The 20,192-nt window shown below is 41.9% G+C and overlaps 1 protein-coding gene across 2 annotated transcripts in view; it reads right to left on the minus strand.

Annotated features, from left to right (window-relative positions):
• Positions 1-1,949: 1,949 nt before the first annotated feature.
• The window catches only part of SMC1B (structural maintenance of chromosomes 1B), an 82,283-nt gene continuing 64,040 nt past the window's right edge, over positions 1,950-20,192 (minus strand). The window contains exons 19-25 of one of the 2 annotated variants that reach the window (XM_061418838.1): positions 17,941-18,039; positions 12,460-12,616; positions 11,795-11,949; positions 9,117-9,268; positions 7,118-7,187; positions 3,954-4,064; positions 1,950-2,497 (exon numbers count right to left, since the gene is read on the minus strand). In XM_061418838.1, coding sequence (XP_061274822.1) covers positions 2,396-2,497; positions 3,954-4,064; positions 7,118-7,187; positions 9,117-9,268; positions 11,795-11,949; positions 12,460-12,616; positions 17,941-18,039 — 846 coding nt within the window. In that variant the 3' untranslated portion in view covers positions 1,950-2,395. The remainder of the gene's footprint in view (positions 2,498-3,953; positions 4,065-7,117; positions 7,188-9,116; positions 9,269-11,794; positions 11,950-12,459; positions 12,617-17,940; positions 18,040-20,192) is intronic. The other variant, XM_061418839.1, reaches the window with a different exon arrangement.

A 20,192-nucleotide genomic window follows, 5' to 3' on the forward strand; every position in this document is an offset into this window, starting at 1 on the left:
CACTCCATGAGCCACGTTATGGGAGAATAGCCCAGGCAGAGACCAGGGTCTACACTGAGCTCATGTGGCACCAAAGGGGCAGTTCAGTGTTACGGTGCTGTCTTTCAAGGGAGAAGGCGGTGGTCTAGGTGATACTACCACCACTGAAAAAGGAACAGAGGACAAGTACAGTGGCACCTGCTAGCTCCAGTTCTTGGGGACCAGCTGATGGAGAACAGAAAGCAAGTGTTTTGTGACTTTACTTTTTAGGCACAGAGTGCATTTTGTTTACCTGAAATAATGTTCAAAAGTGATTCCATTACTTTAGGAGGCCACTCCTTGATTAAATGGCGCTTGGGCCCAAAGCAGCCTTAAATACAAGACCACCGGCCACCAGTACCTTAGAATTGTTTAATTCCATTTTTAAATGGAAATGAAGTACTATTATTGAAAACTGCAACTTTCCTATCCCTGACAGTGCAGAGAGGGTCCGCTGTATCCTTGGGCTGCATATCTGTGGACTCAGCCAAACCTGGATTGAAAATAGGAAAGGGAATTTCCTGGTGGCCCAGTGCTTAAGACTGTGCTCCCACGGCAGGGACCAGGTTCAGTCCCTGGTCAGGAGACTAAGGTCCCACAAGCCATACCATACGGCCAAAAAAAGGGAAAATGGCTGGGAAAAGAAGATGCTGCAAAGTTCCAAAAACCAGTACTTGAGTTTGTGGCATACAAGCAACTAGTTACATAGTATTTACATTGTGTTCGTCAAGGCTGTATATTGTCACCCTGCTTATTTAACTTCTATGCAGAGTACATCATGAGAAACGCTGGACTGGAAGAAACACAAGCTGGAATCAAGATTGCCGGGAGAAATATCAATAACCTCAGATACGCAGATGACACCACCCTTACGGCAGAAAGTGAAGAGGAACTCAAAAGCCTCTTGATGAAAGTGAAACTGGAGAGTGAAAAAGTTGGCTTAAAGCTCAACATTCAGAAAATGAAGATTATGGCATCTGGTCCCACCACCTCATGGGAAATAGATGGGGAAACAGTGGAAACAGTGTCAGACTTTATTTTTGGGGGCTCCAAAATCACTGCAGATGGTGACTGCAGCCATGAAATTAAAAGACGCTTACTCCTTGGAAGGAAAGTTATGACCAACCTAGATAGCATATTCAAAAGCAGAGACATTACTTTGCCAACAAAGGTTCATCTAGTCAAGGCTATGGTTTTTCCTGTGGTCATGTATGGATGTGAGAGTTGGACTGTGAAGAAGGCTGAGCGTCAAAGAATTGATGCTTTTGAACTGTGGTGTTGGAGAAGACTCTTGAGAGTTCTTTGGACTGCAAAGAGATCCAACCAGTCCATTCTGAAGGAGATCAGCCCTGAGATTTCTTTGGAAGGAATGATGCTAAAGCTGAAACTCCAGTACTCTGGCCGCCTCATGCGAAGAGTTGACTCATTGGAAAAGACTCTGATGCTGGGAGGGATTGGGGGCAGGAGGAGAAGCGGATGACAGAGGATGAGATGGCTGGATGGCATCACTGACTTGATGGACATGAGTTTGAGTGAACTCCGGGAGTTGGTGAGGGACAGGGAGGCCTGGCATGCTGCGATTCATGGGGTCGCAAAGAGTTGGACACGACTGAGCGACTGATCTGATCTGAAGCATTATAAATAGTAGAGATGATGTGAAGTGTATGACACGATGTGCATAGGTTATATTAAAATATTATTGCAGCAATCTGTGTAAGGGATTTGAGCATGCTTGGATTTTAATACACATGATGCCCACAGATAAGGATGACTGCTTCCCTGTGAAGTCAGTGTTAACTGGGAAAGCCTGTGTTCTTCAGTGTTTCCTTAACAGAAATTATAGTCAGAGAAATTTAAACAGCACGGAAGCAGACATAATTCAATTTCATTTAAAATTTTTTTTGTGTTCCTAAAATTGCAAATTGCAGACATTTGAAATTAAGAGTTTTTTATTGGCATTTTCAATATTGACTAAAGTTCCTCTGAAATAACTTTACATGAAACAGATTCAACACACTGTAACTATTTAAAAACCATGAGTTTCCCTTAAAGATCACTTAAACATACAAGGCAAGATCAGAGTAAAGATGATACAGTATTCAAAATTTTCTGACCGGCTTTCAGAATGCAAGTTTAAACTGTAGTGGTTTCTTTGTTAAACTCAATCAAAGCTGACTCTCATGGGACACATTACCTCCTGGAGTGGGGCCTGGACACTCCTCAGTGGTGAGCTGCAGCATCTTTGCCTGTAACAGTTAAGCTCTTCCACAAATGGCACACAGGCCGCCTGGCTTTTGCTCCAGAAGCAGTCTGGGCCTGAACTAAACAGACTGGCCTGAGCACTGTGACTGCTCCCGGCTCGAGGGCACTCTAGGTCTTAGTGGGGCTTGCGCTGTCTCCTGCTGCTTTCTCTGCCTTCAGTATCTGGATACTGAGAAAGATCTAGGGTCAAAACTCGGCTGAACATGCAGTCGTCGTACTGAAACGGAGAAAAGACAGTTAAAAGTCAGTTCCAGTAGAGAGTAAGTGCTATTAATGTAAAGAGCCATTAGTGAGTCTGGATTTGCATTTTAAAGGAACCTCTTTATAACCATCCGAGAAGCTGTTACTTCTCCATTTCCATCAGCTTTACGTTTTGTTTTTGGTAAGGGTACCATAGTTTGGGTGAACTCCAGGAGCTGGTGATGGACAGGAAGGCCTGGTGTGCTGTGATTCATGGGGTCGCAGAGTCGGACACGACTGAGCGACTGAACTGAACGGAACTGAAGGGTACCAGAATGTGCTACCCAAAAATATGCCTCTTTTGCATGTGGATTGTTTTGAGCCAGAGGCTACTGAGAACCAGCAGATACAGGAGAAGCTCTAAAAGCTGAGCACAAGTTTCCCTTCTGTAAAGGAAATTGACATCTATGTGCAAGGGGACATCCTTTCCACTCTGAACTCTTCCTCAGTGGAGAAGGCGCTCGAATCAGCAGAGCAAATCCGACTGGACAGCCCTTGTTTACTGTGCTTTCTCGGGTCCCTGTCCCGTTGCTTGCCTTCCCTTCCCAGAAGCCCCAAGCCCCTTCTGCTTATTTCAGCCTAGGGTGGGCTACAAGTCCAAGTTCTCGCCCGCTCTGAGTTACTCACTGCTAGGTGTGCCCACTTGTATGCACAATACACATTAGTGACCTGTCTGGTGTGACTGATAGGGCCCAGCTGAGACCTGGGCTCAGCCCTGAATAGTTCGCCGCTCCTCTACACTGGCAGTGAGAACTTCCAGTTCTCTTCCAGTGACCCCCTGATATTAATTAGGCACAGGAAGGGAAATCTATTTTTAAACTTTTTTTTTTTTCCAGTTTTTAAAAAATTTAATTTTTATTGCAGTACCGTTGCTTTAATTTTTATCTTAAAGGAAAACTCAGGAAGTAAAACCTCATTGTCCAAGAACTGAATGATCTAAATGAGTTGCTCTGCTCCATTAGCTCAGCTAAGTACTTTCAATGGCTTAAGAAACTGAATTACAAAAATTACTATACAACTTGGAACTCTGTCAAATTCTTTGTTTTTTCTTTTAGTAGCTTTGGAAGATAAATGGCTCCTTGTTAGCTCTACAACAGTGCGTTTGTTGTTGCTAAAACATTCAAACATTATAGAAATATGGAGGAGGGTATCAACAGTTTACCCTGTGTAAGTTAATGTGCACTACTGTTTTAAAAACAAAATTATACTCACTGTTGTGCAGTTTTCTATTTGCTTTTTCACTTAAAATATAACTTAAATTTCTGTGTGCTGCCATAGAAAAATATCTAAGTAGTTACTATTAAGTCTCATTTGACTAAAAAATATTTAGGCCTATATTAATAAAGTGCAGAAATCAAACAGTGTCTATACTAGGAACTTGTGGTGTCAGGACACACTATAAGGTGACTTTATCTGTTTTTACTTATCTTTACCTCTGGATAGATGCCTATCAGTGCATCAGCTTTGGAATAGAACTCCTCTTTCAGGGAAATGATTATCATCTGAAACTGTTCCTGAGTCTGCTCTTTAATATAACTTGACACCTGGGAGGAAGCAGAAAGCACGTTTCATCAGTAAGTGAGGCCTCCTCTCTGGGGGCTTTGAGGACGGATTCTGCAGCTCTGAATCTGCCCATTTTAGGTGACAAGGCACTTACTTCTCTTTCTGTAAACTCAATAAATCCACTACAGAAATGGAAATAGTTCAGACTGTAAAATAAGAGGTTAGTAAAAAATATATATAAGGCTCATTAAATCTACGATTGAAAACTTGGAAGAATATTTTTAAGAATAAAACTCTAACTTAAGATACCATGATGTGAATAGGCAATCAATCTTGACAATAAGGTAAAACTACCACTCAGATATTTCTAGGGTAAAGGGTGGTATTTAAACTTCCAACTTCCTATATTGCCATCAAAGCCTCAAGATGAGAAAAATATGGCAATTATATATACATAATCCATAATCAACTCATTTGGTTAGAGGGGAACTCAAAGACTTAATTCTAAGGAATGAGAATGAGAACAAGATAGACTGCATAGAAATGGGTCTTGGTGGACAGACTCTACTCAGAACTTGGAAAATTATGAAGAACAATTGGGACTCAAATTACAGTTTAACAAGTTACTTGCCAACACCCTGGATTTCTCTGCAGGTTTACAGTATGTCTTCTCCTGACTGCACCCAAGAAGTGAAGGACATATTTTGGAAGCAGGAATGGCAGCTTCAGTTGAGGAATGAGTCAGCAGTTGAGGTGAATGATGAGAGGGAGAAAATGCTTCAGGCTAAGAGGCTGAATTCATGGAAGGACCTCCCCCATTAGAGGCAATGGTAGCCACTGTGAGACAGGTCTTTAAAAAGTCTTGGGGTGTTGACAGAATGGAAGAGGAGACAGGATACAAAAATGTAAGGCATGCATTTTGCTAGGAGTCACGTGTGATAGAGGCTGGGTACCCTGACCACAAGCGGGACTGGAAGCTGCTTCACAGTTGCTCATATTGCATCATGCTCATACTCAATTCAGCAGTGGGGTGCCAGGAACGTAATCTCAAAGGGAAACTGGAAATTAAGAGGCTTTTAGTACTTAGGATAGTACATATTACAATAGAAAAGAGTAGTAAGACCTAGTTCTTGAAGATTCCACTAATACAAACATCTAAATTTTGCTAGAAGATATGGATACCTTGGGCTTCCCTGGTGACTTAGCAGTAAAAAATCTGCCTGCTAATGCAGGAGATGTGGGTTTGATCCCTGGTTCGGGAATATCCTAGAGAAGGAAATGGCAATCTAATTCCAGTATTCTTGTTTGGAAAATCCCAAGAACAGAGGAGCCTGGTAGGCTACAGTCCATGAGGTCACAAAAGAGTCAGACACAACCGACTGACTGAACAACAACGGAATGCACTTCAGTTCCCCTTCAGAGAAGGCGAGTGTCCGAAGTCCAGTGATAGAGCCACCCCTGCCCCCACACAGGATACGGGATACAAAGCGCTAAAAAATTCTCCCAAACAAGTCAGGCCTTGGAGTCCAATTAGCTGACGCAGATTGGCTGGCATTCCAGAGAGATGAATCAAGACTCTCTTTTTATTCCTGTGTTTCCTTTTCCCAGTCACCCCGACATCTCTCACAGGTCACAGACGTGGCTCTGGCCTGTTCTCTACAAGCTTCAGGGGACTCTGGATCTAGTTCCTAACTTTTGTGGGTGTGGCATCAATGTGCTATTCTTATGTATGCCGTGACATGTTCAAACAGCAAGGCCCTATAGAGAGCTGGGTTAGGTGAATACAGCCTGGGAAATGCTGGAAGATGACACTGTTCCCAGCAGAAGTTACCCCGGGCTGCAGCTCCTAGAAAGCCCCTGCGTCTCCCAGGATCACACAAGAGGCTCAACAGAGAGAGATCAAGGGAGGTCAACTGCACAGACTCAGGGTGGTGCCCAAGACTCAATACACCTCTCAGGGTTGGACTCAGTAACCCAGTTTGTAAGACTAAAGTATAACCCAGAATGCCAACTTAACAAATTACTAGAGACCTTCTCTGTCAGCATGACCAGAGCTGCTGCTGCTGCTGCTCTTAAGTCGCTTCAGTCGTGTCCAACTCTGTGCGACCCCATGGATGGCAGCCCACCAGGCTCCTCTGTCCCTGGGATTCTCCAGGCAAGAACACTGGAGTGGGTTGCCATTTCCTTCTCCAATGCATGTATGCATGCTAAGTCGCTTCAGTCGTGTCCAACTCTGTGCGACCCTATGGACAGCAGCTCGCCAGGCTCCTCCGTCCACAGGATTCTCTAGGCAAGAATACTGGAGTGGGTTGCCATTTCCTTCTCCAATGACCAGAGCAGCCTCCTTATAAACAGCTATAAATGCAAAGTCCAGTCATTTCCGGAAGGCTGATGAACCTAGAATCAAAACCAGAAGTTTAATTCGTCTCCTTCCAGAAATGGATGGCTCTGGCAATAGGACCACGGCCCAGGGTCTCTGCAGGATGGGGCCGCCAGCGTTTGCCTCCATCCTGTGGTCACCTTCCAGTCAAGTCCGAAATTTAGTCAAGATGGCTGAGACGTCTGAGAGTCTGTCACAGGCGGCTCTGTCCGTCTATGTACTGATCTTTAAGGCTGATTTTCAGTTATGTCCTTCGTTCCCTCATGGTCTCAAATACTGAAAACAGGATTAGGATTATGTGCAAATGCACTGATTGGAGACATTTTAATAAATGAAGGGGACCAAAATTTTGAACTTTAATTCCTTTGGGATTTTATTTAGGTATGTTATTTTGGACTTTATTAGACAACTAATTTGGTCCTATTTGCCATGTGGTCTACTTTTAAGGACCCTCTAGGTCCCAATACCCAGATTTGGGGAAAAGCAAGTCACTCAGCAGCAGTGCTGTGGATCCAGCACAGTGATCCTGAGTCCCCTAAACCCTGAGTGAAAACTACTACCCTGGATCATCTTGTTTTTAGATTTTTAACTTAGATTTTGCCTTTATACAGCAACTATCAAACTATGTTTGCTCAGGGTAAATTGCCTTCTGACTGCATCCTGATCCTTGAACTGTAAACACTGCACTGGAAGTTAAATCAGAAAGGAACTTACTTTGCCAATGTTAGTATTGTCCAGGGCTGCATCTACTTCATCTAAAACAAAGAATGGAGCAGGCCGAAAACTAGAAAAAAATTACAATCAAGTCAGTTACAACTTTGTTTTACAAGACTTGGAGGACAGGACTAAGAATATTCAGAATAAATAAAACATGTCCTTTCGTCTGCCTTTGTCTAGGTCACCAATGGCCTCTGTCAATAAATACAGTGCTCAATTCCCAGTCCACATCCCTTCAAAGGAAGGTGGATGGAACCAGGGCAGTCCTCCCCGACTTCCTCTGACGTCAAGGACACCATGATCAACTCCCCGCCCCACCCATTGCTCCAGGCCCCAATCTCTTCTGTCAGCTCCTCCACAATCTCTTAACTTCTTGACACTGTGGTGTCTTTGGGGCTCAGTGATCAGAGCCCTCTTCTATCTAACTAGCTTCTTTGATGATGTCATCTGCTCTCAAGGTTTTGAGTATCATTCATAGATGGAATGCTCTCACACTTCTACTGACAGTTCTGACTTCTCAAACCCTTGCCTCACTGGTCCAGTGGCTTACTCAGCTCCACGTGGGTATCTGCTCAAACTCAAGCAAAATCAAACTTTTCACCTACCCTCAAACCCACCCCCGTCCTGTGCTCCTCTCCAGTTCAGTTAATGGCAGCTCTTATCCCTCTAGTTGATTAGGCTCCCTCCTACCCCACGCTGTGTCTGCTCCCACACTGGTCTGAACCGCCACCATCTTCCGCCCTGATTGCTACCACAGCTCCCTAACCTGCGCCTGCTGCTGCTGCAGACAGTCTGTTCTCTATAGGCACCAGGCTCACTCTGGCCTCAGCACTTTGCTCTGCACTCATGTCTAGAATATTCTTCCCTTAGAACGCTCCTCTAGAACACTCCACCCATGTGACTTGATCCCTTAATTTCTTCAAATCTTTGCTCAAATATTACCCTTTCAAAAAGTCCTCCCCAGAAGACTTTAATATTGCAAACCCTTCCCTGTTACTACTGCCATTGCCTCGTCTCTACAGCATCTGTCATTTTCTAATAGTCTCTATATTAGAGAATTAGTTTCCTAATACACCTTATTTATCATCTGTTTTCCCCAGCTAAAATTAAGTCTCTTTGAGGCAGGGTCTTTGTTTTCTTCACTGCGGTCTCTCCTATGCCCATTAACACCACTCGACACAGTAAATATTTAACAAATATCTGTTGAATAAATGGATGGGGTGACACCCAGGAAGAGTCGTGTTCTGCTCAGATTCACTCCTGTTACAGTCCCTGCCTCCTCCATTTCTCAAAGTCTTCCTGCATTAGTGGCATCTTCTTTTGCTTTCCTATCATCACCAATTCTTTTTCCTTCTTGGGACCAGTAACAAACAGCTGTAAAACTTGGGTTGATCTTTCTGATCATGAAAACAGAGAGGCTCTATTATCCATACCATAGTTCTTCATCTAGTGCTTTGGATGTTGAAAAGTTAATTGCTTTACTTTTAGCTAACATCTTTCCTGTGATTTATTTTACAAACACAAGTGTCACCATCATCAGTGGAAATGAGGAGGTTAAACTTTTTTCCAGAAGAAATACTTTGCTTAACATCCCTTACTAAATAAATAGCACATCTCTGAATGTGGACTAGGAAAATAACATAAAAGTTAGCTGTTTTTATTTTGTTTGGATTTGTTGTTGGAATTGTTTTTTGGCAATCTTAAATTCAAATCTGGCCATTTGCTACCCCCTTTTCTCCTTTCTTTTCGATTAAGCTGGACATTAGTAGCTTTTGATAATAACAAATTGAATAAAAATCTGTCAAAGACTGAATTCTCTCTTAAATTTGCTGTCTAAATTATTACAGGCCCATAGCATAACCTGAATTGTCTGGCTGAAAAAAATAGCTTTGTATGACGTACGCTGCATAAAGACAAGTAGTAAGTAGATCTTCTGTAGGAAGGGCCATTTGGCCTCTGCCCTGATGCACAGTCAGAGGGCTCACTGTGACCATACCTGTGCACAGCGAACAGGAGTGCCAGGGCTGCCACGCACTTCTCTCCCCCGGACAAGTTATCCATCGGCATGAACCGTTTGCCTGGGGCCACACAGTTATAGCTAATTCCCTCCAAGTAAGGCTCTTCTGGGTTCTCTGGGCTAAGAAATGCCTGAAACACATGTTATTTATTTAGCAATATCAAAAAAGCTATTGGTAAAGTTCAATTTGGAACTGCAAAATACTACTGGTTTTTATTTTTCTCCGTTTGATGGAAAAATATACCAATACTTGTAAATAATGTATTCAGCTCTACTTATAATCAGAGATAACAAAGTTTACTGGATAGGGAATACAGGGAAAACATTCTAACACATAAAAGATCAGATCTTCCCATCAGTCTGCTGTTCATAGTGCAGAAGCATATGCTGCAGTCAAACTAAAACAGTCTTCATTCAATTCTTCCACTGGTCCTTTCATCAAATCTTTACTGAATACCTGTCATGGGTCAAGTTCTATAGGAACAGAGATGAATCCTGCCCTCAAGGAGTTAATAGGTTTCTTCTAGTCTTACTTTATAAAAAATAAGTTAATTTTTGGATTAAAGATCTAAGACCAGAAACTATAAAACTCCTAGAGGAAAACATAGGCAAAACACTCTCTGACATAAATCACAGCAGGATCCTCTATGACCCACCTCCCAGAGTAGTGGAAATAAAAGCAAAAATAAACAAATGGGACCTAATTAAACTTAAAAGCTTTTGCACAATGAAGGAAACTATAAGCAAGGTGAAAAGACAGCCTTCAGAATGGGAGAAAAGAATAGCAAACGAAGCAACTCACAAAGAATTAATCTCAAAAATATATAAACAGCTCATGCAGCTCAATACCAGAAAAATAAACAACCCAATCAAAAAATGGGCCAAAGAACTAAACAGACATTTCTCCAAAGAAGACATACAGATGGCTAACAAACACATGAAAAGATGCTCAACATCACTCATTATCAGAGAAATGCAAATCAAAACCACAATGAGGTACCATCTCATGCCGGTCAGAATGGCTGTTATCAAAAAGTCTACAAACAATAAATGCTGGAAAGGGTGTAGGGAAAAGGGAACCCTCTTACACTGTTGGTGGGAATGCAAACTAGTACAGCCACTATGGAGAACAGTGTGGAGATTCCTTAAAAAACCGGAAAGAGAACTGCCATACGACCCAGCAATCCCACTGCTGGGCATACGCACCAAGGAAACCAGAATTGAAAGAGACACATGTGCTCTAATGTTTATCACAGCACTGTGTACAACAGCCAAGACATGGAAGCAACCTAGATGTCCATCACCAGACAAATGGATAAGAAAGCTGTGGTGCATATACACAATGGAAAATTATTACTCAGCTATTAAAAAGAACACATGAATCAATTCTAATGAGGTGGATGAAACTGGAGCCTATTATACAGAGTGAAGTAAGCCAGAAAGAAAAACACCAATAGAGTATGAAAGAGAAAGTGAAGTCGCTCAGTCGTGTTGGATTCTCTGTGACCCCATGGACTGTAGCCCACCAGGCTCCTCCATCCATGGGATTTTTCAGGCAAGAGTACTGGAGTGGGTTGCCATTTCCGTTTCCAGATTATCTTCCCAACCCAGGGATCGAACTGAGGTCTCCTGCATTGTAAGCAAGACGCTTCACCATCTGAGGCACCAGGGAAGTCACGAATGTATATGAAATTTAGAAAGATGGCATCGATGACCCTATATGTGAGACAGCAAAAGAGGCACAGATGTAAAGAATAGACTTTTGGACTCTGTGGGAGAAGGCGAGGGTGGGATGATCTTAGAGAACAGCATTAAAACATGTATATTAACATATGTGAGATAGATCACCAGTCCAAGTTCGAGGCATGAAACAGGGCACTCAAAGCCGGTGCACTGGGACAACCCTGAGGGATGGGATGGGGAGGGAGGTGGAAGGGGCGTTCAGGATGGGGACACATGTACACCCGTGGCTGATTCATGTCAATGTATGGCAAAAACCACTGCAATATTGTAAAGTAATTAGTCTCCAATTAAAATTAAATTAATTAATTAAAAACACCACCACCACCATCACCAAGTTATTCTTGGTTGAAATTCTAAGTATGTGATTCAAGATTACTTCAGTCATAAAAGAATACCGAGAGAAAGAGGGAAACTCACATATATATGACCTGGTCTACATCTTTTGTCCATGTCCAACTGCACAGTATTTGCTGTGGATACTGATCACGGAATGGAAAGACCAATACGACAAGGGGCGCGTCTAGACTTGAACCCTGCCTCTGGTTCCTTCCCTCTCCACAGACCCCACATCAACCTTTTTCCCCTACATTACCCTAACTCTACTGCAGAGACCACTGACAGCTCTACAAAGTCAAATTAGTACAGATCACAGAATTCCAGAACTGAAAGAGAACTTGGAAACCAGATGATCTAACCCACGCATTGTGCAGATAAAGAAGCAGGACCAGAGATTTTGACTTGCCAGGCTGACTAGACCTAGAACACAGGTCACTGTGATAACCAATTTTCACGAGCTGACTTTACCCAGTTAAGTGGGTTACTCAAGAGAGAGTGATGGTGATTTATCACCATTAAAGAAAACAATATCAAGTAACACAAGTTCCTACTCATATTTGAGGGTGAGAAATACATACTTGGGCACTGTTGTTTCTGCAGAGCTTCTTGTAGATTTGATCAATTGAGATTGAGATGTGCTCAAAACACTGGTTGAAAAGATCGTATCTCCTTTTTTTCACCTGTTCAAACTCTTGCCTACATATTCTGGCTTCCTTTCTGCTGGCCTCAAAAGCTAAGAGAGAATCAATGTTCTTTATTTTGAAGATCACCAAGGGCTTTTCTTATTTTAACTTTAAAGCATAAAACATTTTTTAAGCTAGATTTTGAGTTTGGCCATCTTGAATTAAATCTACCTTCAAAACATCTCAGCTACTATTAAGTCCAAGAAAATGACTATTAAAATTGATGAGCTCCTTTTCTGGGTAGGGCTGATTTTTAAATAATAACAACAAATTCCAACAGAGTTATCTAATATGCCTCTTGTGCTGCTATGAAATAAGACACTGTTCAAAAATAACCAATACACCTGTTTTTAAATTAAAGCAAAACTCTTTTCAAAAAGGAAGAAGTTAATAATTCAGTATTAAAAGTACATTACTATAAGATAACAGAGAAAAAAATATATATATATATAATCAAAACAAAGGTACAGTTTAGGGGGGATTATTGGTAAATGTTACAGAAATCAAAACCCCTAATACCAACGAATATGATCTTGCTATCAACTAAAGTTTAATTTCACCGTCTATGGACTCCTGAAACTTGTCTCTGACAGTCTTCAGGTTCTCCACGGCTCTTAGGTTTGGGGCTGCTGTCTTCAACAGGATATCTTCTTGGGATGCTACTTGTTGTAGGAGGAGTCTAAGCTGGGCCTCAATTTCTTTATCAGATTGTAGAGCCTATTATTGGCAAAGAACAGCAATGATTAGCATGCCACTTAGACCCAAACTGCTGCAGTAAGTAGGCACCGGGCCCTTCAGGGTATGGCCCCTATTTCTCTCGCTCTGCATCCAGCCCTGCCAGCCCTGGCAGCCCTCTCTGAGCCTGCAGTGCAGTTTGGGGCACTACTGTGGCTTCCTGGGTTGGCTGTGCCTTTTCATAGCTCAGGCGTCATGGGTGCTGCCCTCTTGGAACACGCTTCACCTTCGTATTTCTTAATCTGGCTAAAAAAGTAAACAATTCATGTTATTGCTTCTTTTAAAATTTTTTTTTAAATTGGAAGATAATTGCTTTATAATACTGTGTTGGTTTCTGCCATAAATCAACATGAGTCAGCCACAGGTATTCATATGTCCCCTCTCTCTTGAACCCTCCCTCCCATCTCTCTCCCCATCCTACCCCTCTAGGTTGTCACAGAGCACAGTGTCACAAAAGCAAATTCTTACTGGCTACCTATTTTACATATGGTAATATGTATGTTTCCATGCTACTCTCTCAAGTCATCCCACCTTCTCCTTTCCCCACTGTGTCCACAAGTCTTTTCTCTATGTCTTCATCTCCACTGCTGCCCTACAAATAGATTCATCAGTACCATGTTTATAGATTTCATATGTAGGAATTAATATAAATATTTGTCTTTTTCTTCAACTTATTTCACTCTGTATAACAGGCTCTAGCTTCATCCAACTCATTAGGACTGACTCAAATGTGTTCTTTTTAATAGCAGAGTAATACTCCATTGTATATATGTACCACAATTTCTGTATCCATTCATCTGTCAATGGACATACACTCGTTCATTAAAAAATACTGATCATCTACTATGTATGAGGATTCAGTGATGAAAACTACTCTGTCCTTGCCCTTAAAGAGCTGACAGGGAAGGCAGACATGCAAACTGGCGTTGACAACAGTGTGAAGCCCTCCACCAGGTGAGTGTGAGTACTATGGGCAGAAGAGATCCAGCCCGTCTGGTTGTTGTTGTTCAGTCACTAAGTCATGTCCAACTCTCCGTGACCCCGTGAACTGCAGCATGCCAGGCTTCCCTGTCTTTCACTATTTCCTAGAGTTTGCTCAAACTCATGTCCATTGAGTCCAGGATGCCATCCAACCATCTCCTCCTCTGCTGCCCCCTTTTCCTCCTGCCCTTAATCTTTCCCAGCATCAGGGTCTTTTCTAATGAGTCAACTCTTGGCATCTGCTGCCAAAGTATTGGAGTTTTAGTATCAATTCTTCCAGCGAATATTCTGGGTTGATTTCCTTTAGATTGATTGGTTTGATCTCCTTGCAGTCCAAAGGACTATTCAAGAGTGTTCTTCAGCAACACAATTTGAAAGCATCAATTCTTCGGTGTTCAGCCTTTTTTATGGTCCAACTTGCAAATCCATACATCACTACTGGAAAAACCATAGCTTTGACTATACAAACCTTTGTTGGCAAAGTGTTGTCTCTGTTTTTTAATATTCTAAGTTTTTTATAGCTTTTTTTTTCAAGGAGCAAGTGTCTTTTAATTTCATGGCTTCAGTCACCATTCACAGTGATTTTGGAGCCCAAGAAAAGAAAATCTGTCACTGTTCCACTTTTCCACCTTTTATTTGCCATGAAGTGATGGGTCCAGATGCCATGATCTTTGTTTTCTGAAAGTTGAGTTTTATGCCTGCTTTTTCACTCTCCTCTTTAACCTTCATCAAGAGGCTCTTGAGTTTGTCTTCACTTTCTGCCGTAAGAGTGGTATCATCTGCATATCTGAGCTTAATATTTCTCCTAGCAATCTTTATTTCAGCTTGTGATTCACCAGCCTGGCATTTCACATGATGTACTCTGCATAGAAGTTAAATAAGCAGAGTAGCAATATATAGCCTTGACGTACTCCTTTCCCAATTTCGAACCAGTCCATTGTTCCATGACTGGTTCTACCTGTTGCTTCTTGTCCTGCATACAGGTTTCTCAGGAGAAAAGTAAGGTGGTCTGGTATTTCCATCTCTTTAAGATTGTTTCACAGTTTGTTGTGATCCACACAGTCAAAGGCTTTATCATACTCAATGAATCAGAAGTAGGTGTTTTTCTGGAATTCCTTTGCCTTTCCTATGATCTAATCAGTCAGTCAGTTCAGTTGCTCAGTCATGTCCGACTCTTTGCAACCCCACAGACAGCAGCACGCCAGGCCTCCCTGTCTATCGCCAACTCCTGGAGTTTACTCACACTCATGTCCATTGAGTTGGTGATGCCATCCAACCATCTCATCCTCTGTCTTCCCCTTCTCCTCCCGGCTTCAATCCTTCCCAGCATCAGGGTCTTTTCCAATGACTCAGTTTTTCACATCAGGTGGCCAAAGTACTGGAGTTTCAGCTTTAGCATCAGTCCTTCCAATGAATATTCAGGACTGATTTCCTTTAGGATGGACTGGTTTGATCTCCTTGCAGTCCAAGGGACTCTCAAGAGTCTTCTCCAACACCACACTTCAAAAGCATCAACTCTTCAATGCTCAGCTTTCTTTATAGTTCAACTCTCACATCCATACATGACTACTGGAAAAACGACAGCCTTGACTAGATGGACCTTTGTTGGCAAAGTAATGTCTCTGCTTCTTAATATGCTGTCTAGGTTGGTCATAACTTTTCTTCCAAGGAGTAAGCATCTTTTAATTTCATGGCTGCAATCACCATCTGCAGTGATTTTGGAGTCCCCCAAAATAAAGTCTCTCACTGTTTCCACTGTTTCCCCATCTATTTGTCATGAAGTGATGGGACCAGATGCCATCTTAGTTTTCTGTTGAGTTTTAAGCCAACTTTTTCACTCTCCTCTCTCACTTTCGTCAAGAGGCTCTTTAGTTCTTCTGCTTTCTGCCATAAGGGTGATGTCATCTGCATATCTGAGGTTATTGATATTTCTCCCGGCAATCGTGACTCCAGCTTGTGCTTCATCCAGCCAGCATTTCAGATTATGTACTCTGCACAGAAGTTAAATAAGCAGGGTGACAATATACAGCCTTGACGTACTCCTTCCCCTATTTGGAACCAGTCTGCTGTTCCATGTCCAGTTCTAACTGTTGCTTTCTGACCTGCATACAGATTTCTCAAAAGGTAGGTCAGGTGGTCTGGTATTTCCATCTCTTTAAGAATTTTCTACAGTTTATTGTGATCCACACAGTCAAAGGCTTTGGCATAGTCAATAAAGCAGAAATAGATGTTTTTCTGGAACTCCCTTGCTTTTTTCATTATCCAGCAGATGTTGGCAATTTGATCTCTGGCTCCTCTGCCTTTTCTAAATTCAGCTTGAACATCTGGAAGTTCACAGTTCACATACTGTTGAAGCCTTGCTTGGAGAATTTTGAGCATTACTTTGCTAGCGTGTGAGATGAGTACAATTGTGTGGTAGTTTGAGCATTCTTTGGCATTGCCTTTCTTTGGGATTGGAATAAAAACTGACCTCCTCAAGTCCTGTGGCCACTGCTGAGTTTTCCAAATTTTCTGGCATATTGAATGCAGCACTCTCACAGCATCATCTTTTACGATTTGAAATAGCTCAACTGGAATGCCATCACTTCCACCGGCTTTGTTCGTAGTGATGCTTCCTAAGGCCCATTGACTTCACATTCCAGGGTGTCTGGCTCTAGGTGAGTGATCACACCATCGTGATTATCTGGGTCGTGAAGATCTTCTTTGTATAGTTGTTCTGTGTATTCTTGCCACCTCTTCTTAATATCTTCCCATGCTTCTGAAGCCTAGCTTGAAGGATTTTGAGTGTTACTTTGCTAGCAGGTGAAATGAGCACAATTGTATGGTAGTTTGTACATTCTTTGGCATTGCCTTCCTCTGGCATTGGAATGAAATCTGACCTTTTCCAATCCTGTGACCATTGCTGAGCTTTCCAAATTTGCTAACATATTGAGTGCAGCACTTTAACAACATCATCTTTTAGGATTTTAAATAGCTCAGCTGGAGGTAACATTTAAACTAGAACCTAAACCATGAGCAGAACTAACTTGAGTGAGGAGAGAAGGGAAAAGTGCGGCAGGCATTACCTTCCAGGAAAACTTTCTTGACCCCGTAGAGGCGTTATTTAACATCTGATAAAGGTGTGTTTTAATTCATTGGAGGAAAGAATTTTTTAGAAGATGCCGAGTAAATTGGTTAATTTATGTACCTTCTAAGAAAGATTCTTACCTCATACTATATATAAAAATAAATTTGAGATAAATTAACTAAGAAAAGAAAAAATCATTAACAGGAAGAGAATATTTATAAATAGTTAGTAATGTTGTAGGGAAGGACTTATTAAATATGAAAGCACTAAATAGACTATAAAATAGATAAGAGGTTATTTTCTGATTTCCCAAAGCACCACAATTAACAATAAAAGAACTCAATAAATCTAACAAAATATATTAATATTAAAAATATGAAATAAAAAGACGTGGTAGTTATTGCTACTTGACATCCATTCTCCATTTCTTCCTTTCTAACAAAGCCCAAGTTGGCCATGTCTCCCTCATAGGGCCCATGAATCCTGCTTGGCCTAAGCTAAGTCCATCCCACTCCAACAGTGACTGGCCAGGAGTGAACATGTGACCCGATTCAGGATACTGTGATGACAGGACAACCGCTGGACCTCTGTGGAAAAGCTTTTCTTCAACCTTAAGAACAGCACCACTACAATAGGTGCTCTCTCTTCTCTGAGGGTTGTGGTTGTGTTGGCTGGAAGGCAAGAAAGGCCAGAGTCATTTTGTCCTCATAAAAGCAGCAGCTTCAGGACAAAATCAAAACACAAAGCAACATATGGCTACAGGGGTAACAGAAACAGAGTCAGAGCTATTAAATTAAACAGACCATGAAACTCGATTTCTGGTCTGTGCTCTGCTGCTATGAAGAGCTTGTCACTTCCTGAGGTACTGCACTGAGACGCCGACAGGGTAATTCAGGATCCTGAAGTGTGTTGGCTACTTTTGTGTGTTTCAGGACTTTTCTCAATGACTTTTTTTATTCATTGTGAATCTTCAAGAAGAGGGAACAGCCTTTCAAAATACTGGCAGAAACTTTTCTTCTTCAACAAGATCTTTCATGGTATTGGTATTCTACAGACTACAGAGGGAGAAATGCTGATATAAACACTTTAAATATTTTAAGCATTTTATATGTAACCTGTTTATACTATTTCTTTAAAAACTATTAGGAAATCTACTTACCCCCCAAACTATGCTCTGTCATCTAAAAATTATTCTGTAGGATTTATATATTCAGTATTCCCATAAGTTAGTCATAAACAACAGAAATCTTTCAGTTACCTTCAAATCCTCTCTTAGAGAGCTGTAGTCCACCTTGATGGCTGCTTCTTTTTCATATACAGCAGTTGTTGCCTGGGTACCTTCTGCTTCAGTTCCCAACTGAAAAACACACGAAGCCCTTTCCTTGTTATCTGAAAATGGGGCTGTCTACTCATGTGTCTGTCCCAAGTCCTCCAGTTGATGGCCGAGAAGATAAAACAGCCTTATGCAGGCCTCCAAGGCCTCGGCTTCCCCTTTAACTTCACTCTGTGTTAGTCTCCCTGCTCCAACCAACCTGGGCTCCTTGAACAGACCGTGTACACATCACTTAGGGCTGGCGAAATGCCCTCTGCCTGGACACCCTTCCTCTACACGTCTGTATCTCTTCATCTTCTACCTCGTCTACTAGCCAGCTGCCTTCTCTCAGGACATCCAAGGCCTCTGCCTCAAGTTCTCTTTATTTCCCTCCCTGCTTTGTATCTTCTTTAGCCTATATCACTACCAAATACATGAATATTTTACTGTCTGCCACTTTTTCCCCCAGAAGAATGCGAAGGAAGGGATTTGGGGTAGTTACACTCACTGCTGTAGTGTCAGTGCCTACTGCAATGCTGGAAACATGTATTTCAGTTTCAATATATGTCACTCTGAACGAAGAAAGAGGAGGAAAGAAGGAACAAATAAAGAAGCACTTATTCAGCTGCAGGCCGGCTTTTGGTGTAATGCTGACACCAAAAGCAAGACCTACAAATTAAGCGAAAACCCTTTCTCACTCTTTTACAGATGTTCTCACCTGAAACAAACCAATAAAACTACCTTTGGAAGTTAAGTCCACATGTTATATACTTACACTAAAACGGTTCACACGGAAGGGGAATTTGAACACAAAGGGTAACACTGAACCCCTGAATCTCACAACTACTATTTATGATTCAACATTGTACTTTGTATTAAGTTTCTATGTGAGTCACCTAATGCCTTGCTATTTGAAGTGTGATCCGTGGGCCGGTGAGAGCAGGCCTCACCTGGGAAACAAGGTCCCCAGGGGCTTCACGTGCACGTGAAGGGTTTGGGAACCAGTGATCTGGTACAGTCTTTCCCACAATATAAGAATTTCCTATGAGAATTCTGGCAGATGTAGGTAACTCATCCCATGTCTGAACACATCCCATGGAAGGGAAATCTCAGTTTTACCTTACAATAGTTGTGAGACGATTCCTACAACTGCATAAGACAATTAATTCTATGTGGTGATCCTTGTCCAGCCTTCTGGAAAGAGACAATGTATACCCAATGCCTTTTCTGTTTTGGACTTTAGATGACCTTGTACAGCACCCTCATTACATGGCTGCTGTCCATGAGGCTGCAAAAGAGTCGGACATGACTTAGCAACTAAACACCAACAACTAGATGTGCTTGTAAAACTTCAATCAGGGACTCACCACTAGAGGCCTTCCCTCCTTCTAGCAGGAAGTGCTCCCTAGTAGAAGAAATCTGACTCTGTGTCCTCCACCCCCAACCCCAGTGTCCCCCTGAGGATTAGAAAGAACAAGTATGTTCTGTCCTCTGTGGCAGACCTTCTTCTACTGGAGGGGAATAACCATATTCCCCAAGAATTCTCTTCCCAGCATGACACAGTCTGGGCCTTTTCACTATCGTGGACACTTTACTCTCAGAAAACATCATGCTTTAGAAAGTAAATGCAATATTCCAATGTGGTTTGACCAGCACAAAGTAGAGCAGACCTATCATTTTCTAGATAACGATTCAGTATTAATCCAGCTTAAGGTATTAATACCTGCTTTGAAATAACCACTATGAATATGAAAGTCATTCACCCTAATAAACAAGTAAATAATTTCACATTCATGGTGGGCACATATGTTGGAGAATACTTCTGAAAGTTCACTAACTGAAAAAACAATAGGACCAAAGCAGCAGCAGGAATGCTTGACCAGCAGCATTTACTTAGATGTCAGTCACTAAAGCTGCTGCTGCTTCCACACTATTCAATGACAAACCTCTTCTAAAATTACAGCCTTTTAAATAGACTTTCCATTTCTCTCTATATTATTGTGAGTACTGCTTTTCTGCTTCCATCCACTTCTTCTGTTACAGACCCTCCCTTCCCTCTTTCTGCACCCTTAAGAGTGGACACATGATCCAGAATGAACCAGTCAGAGTTCTTCCTCAGGATTTTTCTAACTGAGGGCAGGAGAGAGGTGTCTTCCCGCTCTGGTCAAAGCTAGTGGTTACAGCTGCAGCCATGTGAG

The sequence above is a fragment of the Bos javanicus genome, chromosome 5 (assembly GCF_032452875.1).
Source record: "Bos javanicus breed banteng chromosome 5, ARS-OSU_banteng_1.0, whole genome shotgun sequence".
In the NCBI taxonomy this organism is placed as follows: domain Eukaryota; kingdom Metazoa; phylum Chordata; class Mammalia; order Artiodactyla; family Bovidae; genus Bos; species Bos javanicus.